This window comes from Triturus cristatus, chromosome 10 (assembly GCF_964204655.1).
Source record: "Triturus cristatus chromosome 10, aTriCri1.1, whole genome shotgun sequence".
Taxonomy (NCBI): Eukaryota; Metazoa; Chordata; class Amphibia; order Caudata; family Salamandridae; genus Triturus; species Triturus cristatus.
In genome coordinates, this window is record NC_140593.1 from 369,232,430 (window position 1) to 369,255,430 (window position 23,001).

The 23,001-nt window shown below is 43.4% G+C and overlaps 1 protein-coding gene across 1 annotated transcript in view; it reads left to right on the plus strand.

The window, feature by feature from the left end:
- DNAH11 (dynein axonemal heavy chain 11) overlaps positions 1–23,001 on the plus strand; it is a 3,007,685-nt gene that overhangs the window by 1,304,295 nt on the left and 1,680,389 nt on the right. Inside the window, exons 38-39 of the mRNA XM_085631597.1 lie at positions 9,535–9,729; positions 14,275–14,352. Coding sequence (XP_085487723.1) covers positions 9,535–9,729; positions 14,275–14,352 — 273 coding nt within the window. The remainder of the gene's footprint in view (positions 1–9,534; positions 9,730–14,274; positions 14,353–23,001) is intronic.

Below are 23,001 nucleotides of genomic sequence, written 5' to 3' on the forward strand. Positions count from 1 at the left end.
GCGGAAGCGGTGTGAACCGTCGCTCAAAAACACAGCGCAGGCAGGCACATATTGCACAGCCAAATTCGAGGCGATGACAGAAACGTTGATGCAGCCAAGCAACCTTTGCGCTGTTCCACCTCTAAAGAAATAGTGGGAAGAACCACCCGTAATGCTCCACCCGTGTAGACAGTCACTTTGCGAAGGTCGTAAAGACAGAATCATTAGTAGAAGGCAAACTTCCCCATAACACAGTGTATATGTGCACAAGGTCACACAGCGTAGCCAGCAGCATTATTCCATTACTTGCCACAATGCAGTTGTAATCAAAGGTTTATTGAAAATGGTAATCCAAGGGGTATAAGTGTGTGAGAGGGTGCACCAGCGTGTTTGAGCAGAGTGAACTGGTTGAAATTAGAAGTTTCATCACAGTCAAATCAGCGTAAGATCAGTCACAGAACCCTCCGGTGACAGGAACACTTTCTGTAAGCGTGACACATAACCCACAAACACAGCACCCTCAGCATAACTCCAGCATGATTTAAGATGCCTGTAAATTTCCAATGCCAAGTTAAACGTCAGTCACATGTTTGCCCAGAGAGACTGACATGCTCCATCCCATTTGTAGAATGTATATTTCTGGCAATAAGTAGATTGGATGTAACTCAAAGGTGGGGTTGTGCGTAGAAACACTCACTCTCGAGTTACCACAGAATTGTAGATAACATCCAACTCAGAAAGAAGCAGCCGCTGAGGGTAACTACAGAGGCTAAGCAGTAAGTAAGCAGCAAACATTGTTGTAGACCGGAAATATTAGCGCCGGGTCATATGGTGCAGAAACTTGACAGGAAGAATCTGTTTCCAACGAAGATGATAACCAGAAGAACATGGAGCTAATAGGTGAATAACTGGAATCAATCGTAAGATTCAAAGTTCAAAATGGGTAGCGTTCATTTGCACCAGGTCATCCAGCGTAGGCAGGAAAATGGTTCCAGTACATGCCACCTGTAGAGGTAGAATCACGGTGGCGGAGAGTGCCTCCGAGTGCATCAGCCTGACAGCGGTGATTGTATTTCCATGAAAGAGGAAGTGGAAAAACACAAAGTGTAGTTGTTTCACCTTGGACCAAAAGTATAAAGCAGATGAGCACCACATGCCTGAGCTAGGGCTGGCCGATGGGAGGCCATGGGTGGGGTTGTAAGGCATGATTCTTCATCCTACCTGTGTAGACTTCTTTTCCTCGCATTTGATGGTAGTTTCTTGAAAGAGACATGTTCTGCTGAAGAAATCCACAATGGGAAAACTCAACTTGCGCAGGCTCAAGGAATGCACACCATCCAAAGACCCCACCGAGAAGGTCCACCCATGTGCGCAGGACCACCACTTCCTCCCGCCGACTTCTGAGAGAGAGCGGCACATTTCAGCTAAAGCTCACTGATGAACGGACGCTGGGACACGCAGAAGCCAAAACCAGCAGAACTGCACCATGAAGAATAAACAGGTAACACACTGCAGTTTCCCTTGGTGAAAGCCACATACGACCTGCAACACTCAGCACAGTTCATAATGAAGAAGAAAACAGAGAAGAGCGGCACTAAGGCAGCACCTCACAGCGGAGCGAGTGGAATCCACGGTGGTCTAGGCATAAACTCAGGAGACTTTTGCCTTAGTCAAAGACTCCTGAAAGCCCCCACTCTGCGTCCTCCGTGCACTGACTCGATGAATATTAAATCCGAAATGCAGAAAGGAAAAAAGCACTGAAAGGGGAAATGACATGAATGGCCCCCTTCGCCAGCAGTCAAGGAACTTTTGAAAGCCCCAACACTGCGTCCTCACAGGCACTGAACAGAGGAATACATGAATGGCCACCTTCGCCAGCAGTCAAGGAACTTTGGAAAGCCCCAACTCTGCGTCCTCACAGGCACTGAATCGAGGAATAATAAATCCGAAATGCAGAAAGGAACAAAGCACTGAAAGGGGAAATGACATGAATGGCCCCCTTCGCCAGCAGTCAAGGAACTTTGGAAAGCCCCAACTCTGCGTCCTCACAGGCACTGAACCGAGGAATACATGAATGGCCCCCTTCGCCAGCAGTCAAGGAACTTTTGAAAGCCCCAACTCTGAGTGCTCACAGGCACTGAATCGAGGAATAAGAAATCCGAAATGCAGAAAGGCGATAGCACTGAAAGGGGAGATGACAGGAATGGCCCCCTTCGCCAACTCGTCGCCATATCAATGTTGAGTGGATCTATCAGAGGGTGCATTAGGGTCTGAGTGGGCTTGGAAGTGGGTGTCTAAGTATCTGAGAGGGTCTTCCAGTGTGTGCATAAATGTATGAGTGGACATCTGAGTGAGTGCATCACAGTCTCAGTGGGCCTCTGAGTATATCCATCAGTGTCTCAGTCCATCTCTGAGTGGGTGTGTCAGTGTCTGATTGAGTCTGTGAGTGGGTCAGTGTCTCAGTGGGACTCTGAGTGATTGCATCAGTGTGTGAGTGGACCTCTGAGTGGGTGCTTCAGAGTCTCAATGGGTCTCTGAGTAGATCCATCAGTGTCTGAGTGGATCTCTGACTGGGTGTGCCAATGTCTGAGTAAGTCTGTGATTGGGCCAGTGTCTGAGTGGGTCTCCAGTATATGAGTGGACTTATAAGTGGCTGTATCAGATTCTCAGTAGGTGTCTGAATGGATCCATCAGTAAGTCAGTGGGTCTCTGAGTGAGGGGGCCAATGTCTGAGTGAGTCTGTGAGAGAGTCAGTGTCTGAATGGGTGTCTGAGTGATTGTGTCAGTGTCTCAGTGGATCTATCAGAGGATGCATTAGTGTATGAGTGGGCTTCTAAAATGGGTTTCTGAGTTTCTCAGATGGTCTCCCAGTAGGGGCATCAGTGTCTGAGTGGACCGCAGAGTGGGTGCATGAGATGCTCAGTGGGTCTCTCAGTGGATCCATCAGCATCTGACTGGGTCTTTTAGTGGGTGTGTACATGTTTCAATGAATCTATGAGTGGGTGCATCACGGTCTCAGTCTGAGTGGGTCTATAAGTGGGTCTGTGAGTACGTGCATCAGTGTTTCAGTGGGCCTGCGAGTGGGTGTCTCAGTACCTAAGTGGCTCTGTGAATATGTACATCAGTATATGAGTGGGTCTGTGAGTGGATGTTTGAGTATCTGAGTGAATCTGATTTGCTGTATCACTGTCTGAGTGGGTTTCTGAGTGGGTGTTCTCAGTGTCTGAGTGAATCTCTGAGTGGGTCGCAGGGTGCATCAGTGTCTCAGTGGGTTTCTGAGTGACTACATACATCTATGAATGGGTGTGTGAGTCTCTAAGTGGATCTCTGAGTCAGTTTTATGAGTCTTTGACTATATCTGTAAGTGGGTATGTCAGTGTCGGAATGCAACTGTTATTGGGTGTACAAGTTTCTGAATGGGTGTGTCTCTGCATACATAACTGTCTGTGAGTGTCTGAGTAAAAGTCAGGGAAGGTGTGTGAATATCTATATATTTTTTGTCTTCTTTCACCCATATTCGCAAACAATGTCGCGATGTCCCAACGATGTTACACTGGGGGGTCGTGCTGACGATTGCGGCATATTTGCAAATATTGCACATGTTCCAAAAATCTATTTTAGACACATAATTTGTGTCATTAACACCCCCATTTGTCAAACATGGCGTCAGAGTACCTCCACCCTGACCCCTTATACCACCTTTCATACAACTTTTCAGCACCAGAAACCGTTCCCTGAGACATAAAATGGCAGCTGCAACTTTCTCTTCTGGTCGTGGCAAGCCAATCGCACCATTTTGGTTGGCTCTCGTCGTCCCAGTTAATCACAACTTCTCTGCAAATGATATCGACCACAGATATCACAAACTATTTCTTCTTAAATTTCTCAAAAACTCCTGAATGGATTTACACCAAATAACAATAAGAACAATCTGCGGAAGAAAGTCTAGCTGCCTGCCAAATTTGGTGTAATTCCGTCCAGTGGTTCGGGCTGTAGTCGAGTTGACAGGTCCTATGGGAATTAACATTGCAACTACACCCTTTATTCAACCTCATTTTTCTCAGCCCCTGCTTCACGAATCGCCTTGAAACTTCCCAAGTTCAACAAGAATCGCCAGGCCATTTCTTTGGGAAAATTTAGTTAAGAATCCTCAAATTAAGTTAAAAAATGCTTTTCCTATGGAAATATGGTCCTAACTATACCTACTTACTGCTGACTATGTATTTTAACTTGGGGTTATACTTACCTGGTAAGTTTTTACCACATGTATGCCTTTACTGTACATGCCTTCACAATGCAAATTTCATTGTAAAGGCATGCGTGGCAAAGGCATATGCGTGATAAAGACTTGCGTGGTAGTGTTGCGGTTATTGTAATGACCATGTTGACCATGTTGTTCCGTCATACATCCAACAGTATCATATCTATATGTTACCTTCTCAGTATACAAATATGCACTTAAACATTTAAGAAAAATATGGTGTTCTATTAATGTGAAAGGGGTACCATTCATGTTTTCCCTTTATATTATCAGACTTTTTATTGAACAAAAAGTGCAAAACTAAACACAATCCATTGCTCGGTTAATAAAAGTGAGCATAACAAAATAGAATGCAAATACCCCGCTATTGAAATATGAATTACGATTTCACCATGTATCAAAAAGAGATTCTGTAACCACCTAACATGAGTTGCATTGCTTTTTTATGTGTTTGTAATGTTACCTACAACACAGTCCTTGCTATATGTAATATGGTTACTGTTGGTGCATTCAATGCACTGGAGTGCATAACAGACAGGTAGGTTCTGGAAAATCGGCCTGCATGCTTCCATTCACATTGTGAAAAAAATAAATATGAATTTGATTTTCATGCATTCAAAGGCGTATGTTAACCAGCCAGAGACGGGATAACCTCCAAGCTTTTCAATAAACATGGCTGCTGCAAGTGGCTCTGGGAAAGATGACCTTGCAAGTCTCGTTCTGAAGGACGGAAGTTGATAATGAAAAAGTGAGTTCCATGTACTTCTTTAACAAGAACCAGGGTAGACGGCCTTTAACACACATGTCCTTCACTACGCAGGTAATTGTCCTGCACGAAAGTACATAGTATAGGTTTTAACCTTTACCACACATCCTTTACAAGGCAAGTAAGTATATTTTGCAGCTCCCGCTTGACCAAGAGAGCTGCCATGACAAGGCATAGGGTGGGCCCTAAAAATGAGCCAAAGAGGTGGCTGAGCACCTTTTCTTGTGCTTTTGCGAGTAGGCAGTGGGAACGTCCATGGTCCGAGATTCCTGTTGGTGGCGCAGTGATCTTGAGGTCGCAATATGCTTGGCACGACCGCCATCCCACCAAGCACATTATGAGTTTCCTCTATGCCACGGTTTTCATAGCGGTTCCTCCACCATGGCAACTGTAGCAGAGACGAAACAAAGAGGGCCCTATTGGGCCCCTTATTGCCTCTGTGCCATGGAGTGCATGCAGGGGGCGTAGATATTGTGCCCCCCCCTGTGTGCATGCACCCCACTACAAGCACAACATGGACTGCACCAGTCCATACCATGCAGGTACTGTCTTTGGCATTCCCAATGCGGTGTCTATTTCATAGCCACCGCCACGGGATTGCCAAAGAACTGCCCGCCAGTGACATAAAAAGTCATAATTTGGTGGTCGGTGCGCACCCGGGTTTGGATGTGCGGTGGTGGAGCAGTCCTGCTGCGGCACCGCCAAACTCTTAATCAGGCCCTATGAGAGACACCATAGTGGGATTGGCAACGCGTCTGCTGAATGCGTTTTTCAGCACTTCTATATTTACAGTCTGCCAGGCCTTTTCTTGAGTACTGTTTAGCACAGCAGCATCCTGCTGCTATCGCTCCTTTGCCTTATATTCTGCATAATAAACAGAACTGTAATTAAGATGGATGTGCATGTTCATGCAAGGAACAAATGCTCTCATGGAGATCAAGGTTCGACAGTTTACATTTTAAAGGGAAAATCTGCAAAATTCCATTGGCTGACAGACTACCCAGGATATATATATATGTATATGTGTAGGTGTGTGTGTGTATATATTCAAATATTTATATATATATATATATATATATATATATATATATATATATATCTAGCTCAAGTCTTCGTAAGAAAACACTGCACTCACTGAGGTAAGTTGCACTCTTTAATTTAGCGAGGACGCGTTTCGGCGTTCTGCCTTCTTCTGCTCGCTTTAGTCAAACAGTAAACAGCGTGTGCATGATTGTTCTTTAAACTAGTAGATAGAATCCCATTTGGCGCAGCAGGTGAAAGGAGAGCAGGGATAGGTCCATCCTCCACCTATCATATTCCCCCTCCGTTGTTCATTCGGGAGACCTCTTGTAAATTGCTCCGGGAGTGAAAGTGTCAGTAAAGAAACAGTCTGGATGACTTTGTCGCCAACCATACAGGTTCGTGAGGTATCGGATATATACCGACCTCTGCGCTGTGCATCACGGAACCATGTGGCTGACGAGGGATACTTGTCTACTATTTTAAAGAACAATCATGCACACGTTGTTTACTGTTTGGCTAAAGCGAGAAGAAGAAGGCAGAACGCCAAAACGCGTCCTCGCTAAATTAAAGAGTGCAACTTACCCCGTGAGTGCAGTGTTTTCTTACGAAGACTTGAGCTTGATGTTTTAAATGGACCCACCTCCATTTTTTTTGCACCCGTCACAAGAGTGCTGCGAGCGCCCAGGTGGACATTGGAGCGGAGTATTGAAAGGCGCCTTGCACCGCCACGCAGGCTATTGTGGTGTCAGCGTTGACTTTGTCGCCAACCATACAGGTTCGTGAGGTATCGGATATTTACCGACCTCTGCGCTGTGCATCACGGAACCATGTGGCTGGCGAGGGATACTTGAGATCATCACCTTGGCAGCAGCATGAGGCTCTTCTAACTGATTTAGCGGCAGTGAATGGAGAGGTAGATTGGTTGCTTTGGGAGTGCCCATGTCGTGGTACAATCTGTAACAACGGGATTTGTCATCCAGACTGTTTGTTTACTGACATTTTCACTCCCGGAGCAATTTACAAGAGGTCTCCCGAATGAACAACGGAGGGGGAATATGATAGGTGGAGGATGGACCTATCCCTGCTCTCCTTTCACCTGCTACGCCCAATGGGATTCTATCTACTAGTTTAAAGAACAATCATGCACACGCTGTTTACGGTTTGACTAAAGCGAGCAGAAGAAGGCAGAACGCCGAAACGCGTCCTCGCTAAATTAAAGAGTGCAACTTACCCCGTGAGTGCAGTGTTTTCTTACGAAGACTTGAGCTTGATGTTTTAAATGGACCCACCTCCATTTTTTTTGCACCCGTCACAAGAGTGCTGCGAGCGCCCAGGTGGACATTGGAGCGGAGTATTGAAAGGCGCCTTGCACCGCCACGCAGGCTATTGTGGTGTCAGCGTTGACTTTGTCGCCAACCATACAGGTTCGTGAGGTATTGGATATTTACCGACCTCTGCGCTGTGCATCACGGAACCATGTGGCTGACGAGGGATACTTGAGATCATCACCTTGGCAGCAGCATGAGGCTCTTCTAACTGATTTGGCGGCAGTGAATGGAGAGGTAGATTGGTTGCTTTGGGAGTGCCCATGTCGTGGTACAATCTGTAACAACGGGATTTATCATCCAGACTGTTTGTTTACTGACACTTTCACTCCCGGAGCAATTTACAAGAGGTCTCCCGAATGAACAACGGAGGGGGAATATGATAGGTGGAGGATGGACCTATCCCTGCTCTCCTTTCACCTGCTGCGCCCAATGGGATTCTATCTACTAGTTTAAAGAACAATCATGCACACGCTGTTTACTGTTTGACTAAAGCGAGCAGAAGAAGGCAGAACGCCGAAACGCGTCCTCGCTAAATTAAAGAGTGCAACTTACCCCGTGAGTGCAGTGTTTTCTTACAAAGACTTGAGCCTGATGTTTTAAATGGACCCACCTCCATTTTTTTTGCACCCGTCACAAGAGTGCTGCGAGCGCCCAGGTGGACATTGGAGCGGAATATATATATATCTATATATATTCACTTAAAAAACCATAGGTTTCACACATGTTATAGTTAGATGGACATTTCACTCGTAAAAAACCAATGAAATCCCCCCGTTATAGTTAGTTGAGATAACTATAACTCGCGCGCCCGCAATCCTCTGCTCATGATGTCACATATTACATCACTCATGACATGGTCAGTGGCATCACTCATGACATCACTGATGACATCATCCTTGTGATAGAGTGGTGGTCGCGCGAGTTATAGTTATCTCAACTAACTATAACAGGGGAATTTCATTGGTTTTTTACAAGTGAAATGTCCACATAACTATAACATGTGTGAAACCTATCGTTTTTTAAGTGAATTTGCAAGGTTTTTTAAATGCTAATTCCGAACTATAACGTGTGTGAAACCTATGGTTTTTTAAGTGAATTTGTACGGTTTTTTAAATGCTAAGTTATGTATATATTATTATATTTTTTTTTAAAGGTTTTTCACCGTGCGCGCACCCCGCGATTTAAAAACAAAACAAAAAAAAAACATGTTTTTTTCACCCTTCGGGGTCCTTTAGGGACCCCCTGACAAAGGCTAGGGGGTCAGGAACTCTCTACCCTGCCCCCTTTTCACGTTCGCCACCTCTCTTTTTCCCTGTCGCACCCAAAACAAACAAAATGGCGGACGACACTTCCTGATTTCGACCGATTCGAACGTTGACTGACATGTAACCACCAATCAGAATTACGCTTGCGCACGTTAGGGTGCGCGCACAGTGCGCGGCTATAGATATTTATGTACTTTTAACTGCAATTTTCTCAGGAAATACTGAACAGATTGACTCCATATATGCAAAAGGCACATGCCTGACCTGAGGACAACCTCTTTGCCAAATTTCAAGTAATTCTGTTCAGCCGTTCGGGCTGTACCTTCGACTAAAGGTCCTATAGGAAAATGCATGGGAAAACGCGTTTTGGGACCCCCCTTTTTTCTCAGCCCCCGCTTGACGAATCACCCCGAGACTTTCAGGGTAGGAGCTGAGTGGAGCGCCCCATTAGTTTTGAAAATTTCGCGAGGATTCGTCAACCGACGCCAAAGTTATTCAAAATAGAATTTTCAGATTCCCTATGGGAACTCGGTCCTAACTATAACTATCTACTAGTGACTGCCAGTAGATTTTATATATATATATATATATGTATGTATATACATATATATATATATGTGTGTGTGTGTAGCCTTTGTAGATGTTCTCACCTCTTTTATCTGTTACCCAAGTGTGTGCCCTTCTAAAATTCTCGACTAGAGACGCTATTGCATCCACTCCCACTTCTTTATGAGAACAGATTTTCAATACGCAGCACTTGCCTTCACAGCTTTGGCCTTTTATGGTGCTGGAAGAAACTTTTTTTTTAAAACCTTGCAGTCAAATATAGTACAACAGGAGAGTTTAATATTCACATTTGTATTGCACTCCAGCACCAAGATGTCAATGTATCATGCCATTCTGTGATTTCAGGTTCTGATGCGGGCTTTAAGAGACTTCAACTTGCCTAAAATAGTGACAGATGACATCCCTGTTTTCATGGGCCTGATCAGTGACCTGTTTCCGGCCTTGGACGTACCCAGGAAGCGTGACATGCATTTTGAACAGATGGTCCGGCAGTCCACCCTGGAGCTTCACCTGCAGCCCGAAGAGAGCTTTATTCTCAAAGTAAAAGCTGTTGCATTTAATTACACCCCCTTAAGAGTTCCAATCAAAATAACTGCAGGCGCAGTGGGCCTGAAGGTTAAATTATATTGCAGTGTGTGTGCCCTGAATGTACTCTGTGTGGTGTGTATCAAAGGCACTACAGGGCATACACATTCCGCAGTTTAATATAGTAACAATCAAATCATTAGAAAAGCTTCATGTTCATGTGAGAATAGTGAAATGAAAAAAAAAAACAGATGATTCAGTCTTCACTAAAATGTTTCTGTTTAAGGTGGTCCAGACAGTAGCTGATGTTGCTACCTTGCCTCCATGTGTTAATGTGACTTGCATTTTACATCTATCGCTATAAACGACATTACACGAAGCACAGATTCCTCACATTTTTGAGGTACTGAATTTAAATACATTTTTAATTAGTGTTTCGTTCAAAACAGCAGCCCGAAGTGTAAATGTAAGTTGCTGCAGTGGGTTGCAAAGGTGCAGCGGAACAAACGCTGCCTGCCTCAGGAAGCAAATGCAAAACCAATGGAAACCGGGGGCCCGATGAGCTTTTCCTGGTCGCAGTTTCCAAAGGGAACCCCTTCTGTTTTGCAAATGGGTTACCACAATAAATTGGGAGTCAGTAACTTTTCAGTGTTTTCCAACAGGATGTCGGTTGCAAAAATGGCTACATCTCATTCCAATTAAGAATTTAGAAGGCACACCTACAAAGCACCCCTTTCAAATGCCAAATTTGTGTGGATTATCGACTTATTTTAGGACAAGATTCAAGTTTGCCAACTCCTAAAATAGGATTTGCATGGTAGAAAAGGAATCTCTGCAGTTGCAAACTTCAAATGGCAGCGTGCAGTAGTTTGGGTTTATACATGTTTTTGCAATTACTTTGTGCCTTTCCCTTCCATGCTTTTTCTGAGAGACTCGAATTTCAAGAGCAATATATATTTAGCTAGGACTGTAGTGTTCGAAAGTGGGGCAATATTATGGGAATGGGGAGCCTTACCAATTCAATAGGCAAACCCGGTTTAGTCTCAGCCCAGGTCTCAGTGAAACTCTGCTCATTCTTCTGGTAGCTATTGCACAAGTAGAAGCTAGAGAAATGTATGTTAAGTCTAAACACCACTAAAATGTTTAAAGTTAAAAAAACTAAAAAAAAGAAAAATCCCAAATTAGTTCAGACATATAAAGAAAATGTTAATAAGCTAAAACTTTACAGTTAGATAATGGGAACTAGAAATAAGAAGTTTTAATATTTTAAGGCAAAACAGCTAGAAAAAGGAAAATGTCATTGAAAAATCAATTCATGGTTGACCAGGACTTGGGTGCAATTTCAGACTGGCTGCAATGGAGAAGAGGTCAGATATGCCCGCAAGTAATTCAAGTCAAAGTTTTTAACTTCTGACTTAGTCTAATTCTGTTTAAATCAATCTTACAGTCGGCAAGGTCTTTGGCTGAAACTGGTGAAGATCATTAGAATCTGGAGACTACATCATCACCCTTCCAATTAAGCCATTGATTTTGACACCAGAAGCTTCAAGTGGCATTAAGCTGGATTTTATAACTACATATATCCCTATGCAGCTGACCTAGTTTGCCTCCTCACCTCAGTCTAGGGATTTACCTTAATACATTGTAACTTTTTTGGTTCTTAAAGTATTCCAGAGGGCCAAAGCTGGAAGTTGGAGCCGTAGAGCTCCATAAGGTTGGATACGTTTACTTAGAGGTCTAGCTGAACCAGTTTTCATAGTGGCAAAAAGCTCTACGTGACGAGTCTAGATTTTGTTTGCACGTCCTGGGTGCAGCTTCCTTGGGCAAGCCTCTGCACCATCTCCTGATCCTCAAGAGATGAAAAAATACGGTCCACTTTTCTCCAGTGGCTGGAAATGTTCTTTCTGGTTACTTCTGCAGTCCTTAAGTGCTCTGGGAAGGTTTCTATTCACCAGGTCTCTCTCCAGTTCTTCAATGCTACAGAAGTCTGGAGTCCCTTAGCCTTCTTTTCTTCAAGCAAGAAGCAAGACTTTCTTCAAATGTAGCCTTATCAGGACCAGGAATGTTCTGAGGAAATGGTGGTGAGGTGCCATTCTTATCCCGTGAACTAGCCAGTGATTGGAGAATTTTTCCTACTCAATTAACATCTACTTTCTCAGACTAGGTCACCTCCTTTTGCAGAACAATGCATTCACTGCACTGTAAAAACAAAAAAGTCTAGAACCCTGAAATCCCAAATGGCTACCCTCTTCTTCCACCAGAAAGGACTCCGGATCACCCTAAACCACTCCTTTGTTTAGATAATGTCTCATGGCTCTATTATGGCCAGGAACCGTTTTCCACCTGATAAGACTGAAACCAGAAATCCTAGGAATGCACTGGGAACAAATGGGAGCAGATCCTGTCAGCTTCATTGCATATCTTCAAGTCAAATCTGAAAGTGTAAAAGCTGTCCTTTGATCTACCAATTGTTCCTGTCGCCCCTCCAGTTGGCTAATCCCTGTTAAGTGACCTGATGTTGAAAACAACTCTGCATTCATTGGCACAGAGCTAGCCTACAGTCCTCTTTTAAGAAGGGTCTTTAACTCCAGCCAGGATTGTGTACTTAGCCTCTGGTGGTGAGCGGAATGGCAAACTGGTTCTTAAACAGATTTTGTTAAGGCAGCACAGTATATTTTTTAATGTTAGTTTTCCTTTAAAGTTATCAAAAATATAATCTACTTCACCATGAAATTAGTTTCTAAAACTAGGTGAAGCATAACTTTGAATCATCCTGCAAGAATTTCTTTAGGCAGATAGAAATTAGGGTTTGTAATTATACCTAGACCTGCTCACGTAGGATCTAGCTAACTTACACAGTAATAAGTGGTTTGCATATTTAGTCACTGTGAGTGCACCAGTATCCAAATATGTACGGTGCACTTTTATATATATATATATATATTAAGTACTTAGCCAAGTGGGCTTAAAAAGCACGCTTTAGGGGTGATTTATTAATATATGAACAGAGGTTTTCCTTCATGTAAAGATAGTTTTTGTTTCCGTATTTTACTGCAGTGTTAAACTGTAGTCCAGCTGGAGCACCGTTGTGCTCCTGGCAGCCATATATTTTTTTCATATATGTTGGTAGTGTAAATACACGCTGCAATTCACAACTCCACTCCATTGTTGCACTTTCTGCACCAAATTCCAGTGGTTTCACTGTAGCGTTAAATACATCAATCGGGTGTAACAAATGTTACAGTACCAAATTAAGGCCAGAACACATTCATTCTGTCCCCGAAAAGCATGTCACATTGCACAGCAACATAATTCCAGCACAAATACTGTCCAGAAAAAGACTGAAAATCCGGGGTCACCACTCTGAAATGGTGCCTCTTCTACACACAGTATCAGCCATAGGTGTTTTGGATTGGTGAAATTGTTGCCTACTTGAGGCCTTATAATACTTTGTGATGTTTGGAGTCTATATTAGAAAAACCTCCTACCTTATAGAATAGGCGGCACAGTTTGGGTTGTAGAGTTGTGAACTGATACTTTTTTCAATATTTCTAAATCATTGAAACATAATGGGTTTGAATTTAGGAAAATAGTAGTCGAGTGCTGGTTGTGGAGAGCTGAATAGTAGAGTTTCTGGTTTGTGTTTGGTTTTACAAATTCCTATTATTTTGTATCTTTTCACTGTTTAGTGGGTAGCTCAAAGGCCACTTTTATTTTTTAGAAGTATTGGATGGGGAAGCTTGACTGTATCATTGCCGAAAGCATCCCTTCGTAGTAGCCTCCTTGTGTGACATTGGAATTATTTTTTCTTTTTTTTTTCAAAATTGTTTCCTGGTTGAAGGATTATTATGTTTTTTTTTTAATAAAGTACACATTATAGTGCAAAACATGCTTGCTTAGTAGCAAAGGAGAAGCCAAAGCTAACCATGTAAAAAAGGGAAATACCTGAATAGTTAAAATAAACTACTTCATAGTACTGACAAAGTCTGGGTTATGCACTTTTGCTTTTTATGAACAGTACATAATTTGGATAGAATATGTATGAATGGTAAGGGAAAGTGATAAAACAAGTAATCCTCAGTGCTTTTTCTATTTCTATTTAGGGAGTTTTGTAAAGCGCTTGGTGACGCACAGCGGCGTGTCCCCGCGCTAAGGAGCGGCTGCTAACTGGAACCTACAGAAGTGGAATACTTTACTGTTCGAATAGTGTAGTTTTGAGCTTGACTCTAAAGATTAGTTCAGATGGTTCGAGACGCAATATTAAGGGTAATGTGTTCCATCTGACGGCTGCAAGGTACCTAAAGGATCTTCCGCCCATCCGTGCTCTGGACACCTTGGGGACAACAAGGCGTCCCGAGCCAGAAGATCTGAGGGAGGGGATGGGGAGGAGAATAAAAACAAAAGGCATAAATAGTTATCTCAATGCATTTTTCCAGGAATGGAATGGTTGAATCTTGTAGACCATTGATAATTATTTTAGTTATTAACTAGAAAAACAAACAATGTAGAAAACCTGTCTTTTCTCTTATCTCTCAATCTTTTTCCCAATTATATTTCTAGGTTGTTCAGCTTCAGGAGCTGCTGGCAGTGCGTCACTCAGTCTTTGTGGTGGGAAATGCTGGAACAGGCAAGAGTAAGGTGAGTTGGTTGTGCAGTTACATTACTCATACAGTCCAATTTGAGGGGCTATGTACAATGCATTCTGCACCAGTTCGCATTACACGACATTTTCCATCTATTTTCGTCATCGCATATCTCCATATCTGTTCTCTGAACCTCCTCTACAGTAGCATTTCTTTTTGCTAGCTAGCTTTTCACAGCATCAGTGGATAGCCTTCAAAGAAGAATTAAAAACCCTCTATTGCATAGCAGCAATAAAAATTAATCTAAAGCATGAATTGGAAATTCAAAAATTGGTTACCAATATTCCCATGCTGAAACCATGTGCCTGTGTTTTTCATTGTACCTGTGTTCAACCTAATAACTCAAAATGTTTAAGGGGTGTATCAGAGTGTAGGACATTTCTGTAAAAAGTGTTTCACCACCTTAACTTAACTGTTGTAAGAAGTCAGATCTCTATAGGTATCATAGACCTTGAAGCAGGGTAGTTGAACAGATCAGCACTGGATGTTTAAGCACACACTGAGGGATTGTTAGCTCATTACTCCACACTTCAAAATCCTCCTTGAGATAAAAGTTTTCAACCAATGTCAAAAACCTATTTCTAAATCCAAAGAACAAAAGTTGGAAATTGATTAACATTAGATTTCTAAAAGTAGTCCATCTTGTGAAATACAAGCTGAATTGGCACTACTTTCTTGTTCCCAGCTTTGCCAACCTATGCTGTTCCTGTGTACTCAGGAACACGCACTTCTGTTCAAGGCATTTGTACCTCCCTTTGATGCTTCCCCCCCCCCCTCCTTTCTTGTTTTTTTGATGCTGGTCATATTATACTTCCTGAAATTCCTCTTCCCTCTACTCTTCTCTCACTGCCCCTACCATGCTCCCTTTCACCCTTGAACCATGTACTTTTTCCTTCTTCCCTCCCTCCTCCACACCCATTTCCCACTTAATTTTTTGTTTTTTAAGCCTGTTTTGTAGACCACTGAACCATTTCATTCTAATCCCTATCCTTCTATGTCATCTTGCATTTGGTTTCCTCTGCACCTGCTCCTTTCTTCGCAACACACTGTGCTCCTATTCTTCCTCTTCATATAAGCTTAGTAGTGGGTTGGCTTGTGAGCCACCATTGCTGTGTTGGTCTTCCTCATCTCCTCCCATATTCAATGCCCCTGCTTTATCTATACCTCCCCAAACCACTCCACACATTTCCCTCTGCCTCCTCTATGGACCGTTTTTCAGTGACAGTTCTTCTTATCTTTAATCTAGTTTTTTGTTCTTGTCCAGCATTTGCTAATCCTTAATCTTCAGGTCATAATGGTAGAAATGGATAAGACTATGGCAGCCTATTTCATTCACAACCCATAGCAAAGCTTCCTCAAGTCCTCCTTGAGGGGCCGTCTGGTGTTTCAGCCTATACTCGGCTGGCCTGCTACCATTGAATTTAGGCCCCTGGCTAACCCCACGCTGAGCAGTCTATGGCCGGGCTCCACTCTCTCCTTATGGGTGCTTGATCACAGAGTAACATTGCCCTCCCTGATGTTCCACCCCAACCAGGAGAAACTAGTTTGACTGAACTCAAAATCACTCAACTTTTGAGGTGATTTCGATATGAGTTTGTATTAACTGCGGAGCATCCCATATGTTGCAGGAAGACCTGTAGTTTAAAATAGCATAGAGATGAACCCATTCATTCAGCAAAGTCTGACAGGACATACATTTTAGGGTAACACAGACATAAAATGTTCAGACATAGGTTAGGCAGTGGAAACATTCTATACAGAAGCTTTCCAAGGATTAACTCTCACTTTATAAATGTGTTGAAACTTGTTCAGTACAAGCTTAGTTCTGTGGCATGCCAGCAGTGAACATATTAGTAGAAGTAGGTAATGATTCAAGTTAATGTACAAAGCAGGCTTTGTGGGTGTAGAGAGGTGTTAGGGAACCCTTCCTTGATTTTCACCAATAGTAAAATGAGCAGGTAGTTTCCTTGTTAGTGGCTGATGGAGTGCACCTTGAGGACCTATGTTTCCAGCTTCTTAACAGGAAGAGGAAAGGACTGAGCCTAATTTGCAATAGTGTGTTGTTGTAGCTACTGAGTGCAGTGCATGAGCGGGCTTTACCTCTGGTAATTTGTGTTTTGAACTTGTTGATTTCAGGTTTGATTTTTTTCATGACTTTGAGTCCTGTATTTGTCTTGGGAGATGTTCGTTTTTTTCTGTCAGGTGGGTTGGAGTGTTGATTGCTACTGTTGTCTAGTCAATGCATGTTAGTAACAAAGATGGTGTGGACATAAAGGACACACCCACTGCAGGCCTGTCCTAAAAGGAGTGAAAATACCATACCTTTTATAGTAATTTAAGCCAACAGGTAGGAAGAGGTGCAGTTCAGTACATTAATGTAGATGTTGAGGAAGCTGCTGAATAGTGCAATACCACTGTTCACATGGTAAAGAGTCAGAGTGTGGATTGGTGCTCCGACATCTGGTTCTTGAAGGCAGTTTTTAATCTGCCCAGTTAGAAGCAGGTGCTATGCTGTTTGGGTTTTCTGCAATTGTAACTTGACAAGACAGGTAGATCCTTTGTTTCTGGATTTTGAAAAATAGTTTTTGTGAGCAGTTTCAATAGAACACAGCCCATACCTTTCAGGTCATACCCTGTCACAAAACCAGAATGTGTAGGGAACCTGTTGTTAACAACACCCTTTCAGATACACCTCAACATACAAACACTGTAAAATGTCTTCCACAAGTAAAATGCTGGGGTCAATGAACAATGTCTATAATATTAAATGATCCCACCCATTTACAACACATTTGTTATTCTGGAGAAGGTGTCCAAGCACTAACCTTTTGATCATCTGATCCATTTCATACAGAATGCCAGCATTAAAGATGGAGCTTGAGGCTAAACACAAGGCATCACTCCTGAAATGACATTCTGCATTTGCTAATAATTGAGAGAAACTTGACCAAGCAAGTATTTGTGCAAGGACAAAATGCCTGGCATGGATTAAAGCATGCTGACCATACTAAGGCTAAATCATCCTTATCTCTTTGAGTTTGAATATCCATCCAGTGGTGGGAATGGTAAACTGTCAAACAGCTACTTAACAAAATGGCAATATAATCTCTCTGGGAGCATGGTGCAATCTGTAGACTCGCAAAGAAAGAGGACTTTAAAGGACAGCATTGATTATGAGATTAATTCATTGCATGTTAGAGCGAAAGGGACAAAACATTTTTCCCTGGCCTTGAGAAGTACCAGATTATGATTAGGGTTGTCCGAAATAGTGTCATTTTTTTTAGGTTTAACAAACATTTACATACAGGTATGTGAATGGCTCGAAATAAGATTTGCTAGTAACTTGTGTGAGGTCATACTCAGTGTAGACAAACCATACCAGCTGAAGAGAGGTTGAGCAGAAAATTTCTCTCTGCAAGGTATTTTCTGCTCAAACAAGATTCCCCCAAGCAAAGAATCATGTGAAATTGTATACGTAATTTTTTTCGCAAATGTAATTGAAATTTCACATAGGCTTAATTACCATCCAGTATTCATGTTAGGGTATTTGATCTTTTGCTTAAAGGAAGTACATTTTCAAATATTCCCTGGTGGAAAGCAGAGATCTGCTGTAAAATATTTCTACTATATGATATGGCGTTTAGACTGAAAAATCGTTCACTTTGTGAGAGAAAGCTGAATGTTGGTACAGATATTAGTGTTTGTAATAGTAATCTTATAAGAGCAAGACCCCAAGTGTATCTTGCCTATGACTTCATATAGTTTAATTGAAATCCAATATTGCCGACGACTATAAAAAAATCATTTTAAATCTTCCAATTTGTGTCAAATTTGGCACAAAAGTTCATGTGTACACATCAGTGCAGGTCATGTGCATGACCACATTGGATCTAGGCTATGGTGTCATTAATATAAAATCAAAATGGGCACCAATAAGGATGCCAGGAATAAGTAACGCACACTGCAGCGAAAATACATTTATAATTTGCATCATATGTATCCTTACAACACATACTATGAACATGTGGATAATGTTTCCTTTTAAATTAAACAATACAAGACTATATTAAACCCTGATACCATTACTATAATACGAAACATTGATGATTCGAGTTTGTATACTGTCTTAATCTTGATATCTGTTTCCACTGCAAAAGCAAAGGTCGGTGCATGGAGGCTCGCCTTTGAGCATTTGCATTGATTTTGGCACAAGCTTTTGCGCCCACAACAAATAAGTTCTTTGCATGCCTCGGATGCCTCCGTAATGGTTGTTCAGTTTGGTACCATTACTCCATCAATCTGCTTCCAGCCCCAATCACTTAAATTTATTAATTCTTGCATAGGCACTAAAGTCTGACCCCAGACATGGGCCCCTTCGTATACAGATCCTTTAATATGTTGAAGAACAGCGTCTTGGGTAGGTGGGATGTTTTCAATAGTTCTGTTACCACTTGCAAACATGAATTGGCAAGCATAGTTTATTTCATGCTATGTACAAGTGCTGCTATGCATTAGTACAATGAATCTCTCGACATTTCCGAGGCGAGCAGGATCAAGAAAATGTGGTCTATCTGACAGAAATTTAAATGCGGGAGTAGCAGAAGATACTGCCATCCAGATGTCATAAGCTGCTTTCTTCCATTTCCCATGAAAATCCGATGTGGTGTTGCAGCCTGTAATAGCATGGGAAAAGTGCAGAGATTCACATATGTCAACTCCTAAGCTTGTTGCAATACTATGAGCTGGTAAGTAGCAGAAAGTTTTACTGTACCAAATGCTAACCACAATTCTTGACATCCAATGTTTTAAAATCGTGCAATCGGAGGAACAACTACGTTGGTATCTACGGTACGAATGATTATTTTGGAATCACCTTCAGTTACTGCTTGGAAAGAATGAAGCATAACTTGTCTGCCCGCTTCCTCATAATTGCAAGGCAATAGAATTTCAAAATTTGGAATTGGTTTGGAACTTGAAACTTTATCCTGACAGGTGACAACTACTTGCTTCCCTTTGATTTGAATAAGTTGCAGGGACATCTTAAGGATTTGGGGGCCCTGGGCCAAACATATTTTGAAGGCCCCTGTTCAGAACCGCTTTGAATTTATGATCCAATTTGAGCCCCTGTTTCCCACGCAGTTTCCGCTTCCTCAGCTGCGTTGGCGGTCCAGTTTGCATCATAGGCATTAGCCTATATATTCCTTATGTAAACGGACATGCTCAGCTGACAGCAGTAGGAATTAGTGTTCCCTGTCCTGCTACTAGGTTTTTAATACCTTTTAAATTATATATGTGTGGCTGAATTACTCTGTGCTTTTTAACAATTTCTCCTACCTATGCGCACTTGCACTTTACTTGATTCTGTTGGCCTACACCTCCTTAGCTGCTCCGATTCACTTCTCGCTTTTCCTCCAGCCCTGGTCCACCGCGGCTGATATGCCAAGTGTGTGGAGGGCAGGGGCTACTATCAGACTCCTCACTTCCGCCCACGCTTTTTCCGCTTCCTCAGCTGCGTTTGCGATCCAGTTTGCATCATAGGCATTAGCCTATGTATTCCCAATGCAAACGGACGCGTGCAGCGGGCGCCCTGCTGGTGCACCAGAGGCAAGCCAAAGGCAAGCCCACCTGCGCCCGTCTGCATCCGTCGATGTCCTGGAGGCATCCGGCACCGGCCATGCTGCCCAGTTCCCCTCCGGTGAGTTTCTTCCACTATATTACAATAGGGAAAAACTACTTAGCCTTAGGCGGCTGCCATTATGTCAGTGTACAGCGGCTGATCCGTGCTTGGAGGTAGACTTTCGATACAATAGGTGCAACTGGTCTCTCCTCCAGCCCAGGAAACTCGCACCCAAGATCCTCCCATGCAACAATAAGTGTAAAAACAATAAGAAAACAGAGGACTTAAAGGCCACCCTTTTAAATTGTCGCTCTATGCAAAAGCATGAGCCACATATTTATGACCTACTTTTAGACGACCAGCCTGATCTTTTATTTTTCACTGAGACCTGGCTGTCCGAAGCCTCCACCCCTACTATCTCCTCGGCCATCCCTACGGGTTACAAAATCCTTAGAAGGGACAGACCGAGTGGGAAGGGGGGCGGTATCGCCATAATTTACAATAAAAAACTAGACTGCTCTCCCATCCTGATGGAAAACATCGAGGGCGCAGAGTCCTTAGGCTTCTGCAGTACCTTTTCCCCCCATCATAGCATAGCTGGTTTTCTGATTTACAGACCTCTCGGTTTAATTGGAAATTGTATTTGTTGGAAATGGCCCTTTTTGCAGGGTTATCCCCAAACTTTTTGCTTCTTCCTCCTTTATTTTTTCTGACCCGTTGTTGTTGGCAATAGGACTCTGGGCACTTTACCACTGCTGATCAGTGCTAAAGTGCATATGCTCTCTGTATAAATTGTTATATTGATTGTTATCCCTGATTGGCATATTTGTTTCACCTGTCAGCCCCTAGTAAAGTGCACTGAGTGTGCCAGGGCTGGTGAAGCAAATGCTACTAGTGGGCCTGCAGCGCTAATTGTGCCCCCCACATGAGTAGCCCTAAAATGATGTCACAGGCCTGCCACTGCAGTGCCTGGGTGCAGTTGCTAACTACCATGCTGACCTGACCCGTGTCCACACTGGCCAGGCCTAACCCTTCCCTTTCTGTACACATTGGACACCCCTATGGAAGGCCCTAGGTACCCCCCTGGGCAGGGTGCAGTGTATGTGAAAGGTAGAGCATGTATTGGTGTAGGTGACATGCACTGATAGTGAATTACAGCAATTTTCGTTTTTCACTACTGAAAGGCTATCTTGCCCATAGGCTATAATGGGGAATGCTGAGTATAATGTTTACCTGCATATCTTCCCATAGGAGCAAGATAGAAAGCTAAAGTCTGGTATCCCTGAATTCAGAATTTAATAACACATCTTTTAGGAAGGATGGTTTTTAAATCCTGTGTATGAAAACAGCACTTGAAGGTGGCTGTTTTCCTTTTCTGCCCTTTCTGTGTGCCTTGGCCTGTTTGTGAATTGACTGTCTGGTTTGTGAGTGACAGGGACAGGGGTGGCTCCCAGAGGCTGGATGAGTCAGCCCAGGGCTGAATAGGGAAATTCCCCTGTAGATGGGTAGGAGGAGTAGCACCTGGGCCTGAATAGGGCTGTGCCTGCCTTCCACAATGCTGGCTCCACCCCCTGCTGGGCAGCTGACGACCCTGCCCCTCTCTCTCAAAGGAAAGAAGAAACCAAGTAAACAGAGTACTCCAGGACTAGCCAGAACTGGTTCTGTCTAGGCCAAGGCCCCTCTGCCTTCAGAGGACAAAGGATTTTGGGGTATAAGTATTGGGACCCAGACTACAGAAAATTAGATCATCCTGGAATCAAGAAGGAACCTCTGCCAAGGAGAAAGCTGGAAGACTGAAGACGAAGGACTGTCCTGCAGTGTGTTTGTGGGCTGACCTGCAGTTGCTTTGCTGCCAAGGAGAGGGGAAGGACTTTGCTGTTGCTGTGTCCCCTTGCTTGAAGAGATATACAAGGGCCTGAGAAGATCTGGCCTCCTGTTAAGAAGTCCCAGGAACAAAAGGACTTCACCCCCAGCTTCCCCCTGAACTCTGCTGAGTGAGTTCTGCCCTTCCTAGAGTGCTTGATCCTATTGTTGGGCCTCTGGAAGTTGTGCCTGCTGTTGGGAAGCTGACCAAGAAGAAAGAAGCCACGGATCTACACTTTTTCACGCACAGCCGGCTTAGCGAGAAAATTTCCGTCGCTCCGCTTGTTAGCGGGCAGAATTCTATCGCTGCGAACATCGTCGCAGAGCCTGCTGCCGCTGAGTCGGATCATCGCTGGAAAATCGTCACCCCGCTCATTAGCGGGCCGAATTTTGTCACTGCGAACATAGTCACAGAGCCTGCCGCCGCTGGGTGAGATCGTCGCAGAGCCAGCCAAGATCATCGCACTGCTCGTTAACGTGCAGAATTTTATCGCTGCGAACATCGACGCAGAGCCAGCCAAAATCATCGCACCGCTCGTTAGCGTGCCAAATTTTATCGCTGCAAATATCGTCGCAGAGTCAACCCAGATCATCGCAGGTGAAATTGTCGCCCCGCTCGTTAGCGGGCCTAATTTTGTCGCATCGTGCCTTAGCGAGTAAATTTCTACCGGAAAAGCTACGCCTTGGAATCCATACAAGTATCGCCTCACTCCCCATACAGACTGGATTCGTCGCCGACGCCCGCTGCGTGCAGCAGGGTTGTCGCCTCACCTCCCCAGGGTCTCAGGACTGACGCTGTTGCTTGTTTTTCGACGCCTGAGCGCCGCTAAGAACTTTTATCGCATCACCAGGTACTGTTGGCTAAAATTGACGCTAAAGTGAATGATTTTGTCGCTAAGCTAAGAACTCTTTTTTAAACCATATTCTTGAACTGTGTATGTTGGATTTTTGTCGTTTTGGGTCTTGTGTAGTTTATATAAAAGTACTTTATTTATCTACACTGGTGTGGAGTCCATTTGTGGTGTTTTCACTGTGTTACTGTGAGTGTTGGTACAAATACTTTACACATTGCCTTTGATAAGCCTGTTTGCTCGTGCCAAGCTACCAAGGGGGTGAGCAGGGGTTATCTAAGGAGTGTATCCCCCTTACCCTGACTAGAAGTAA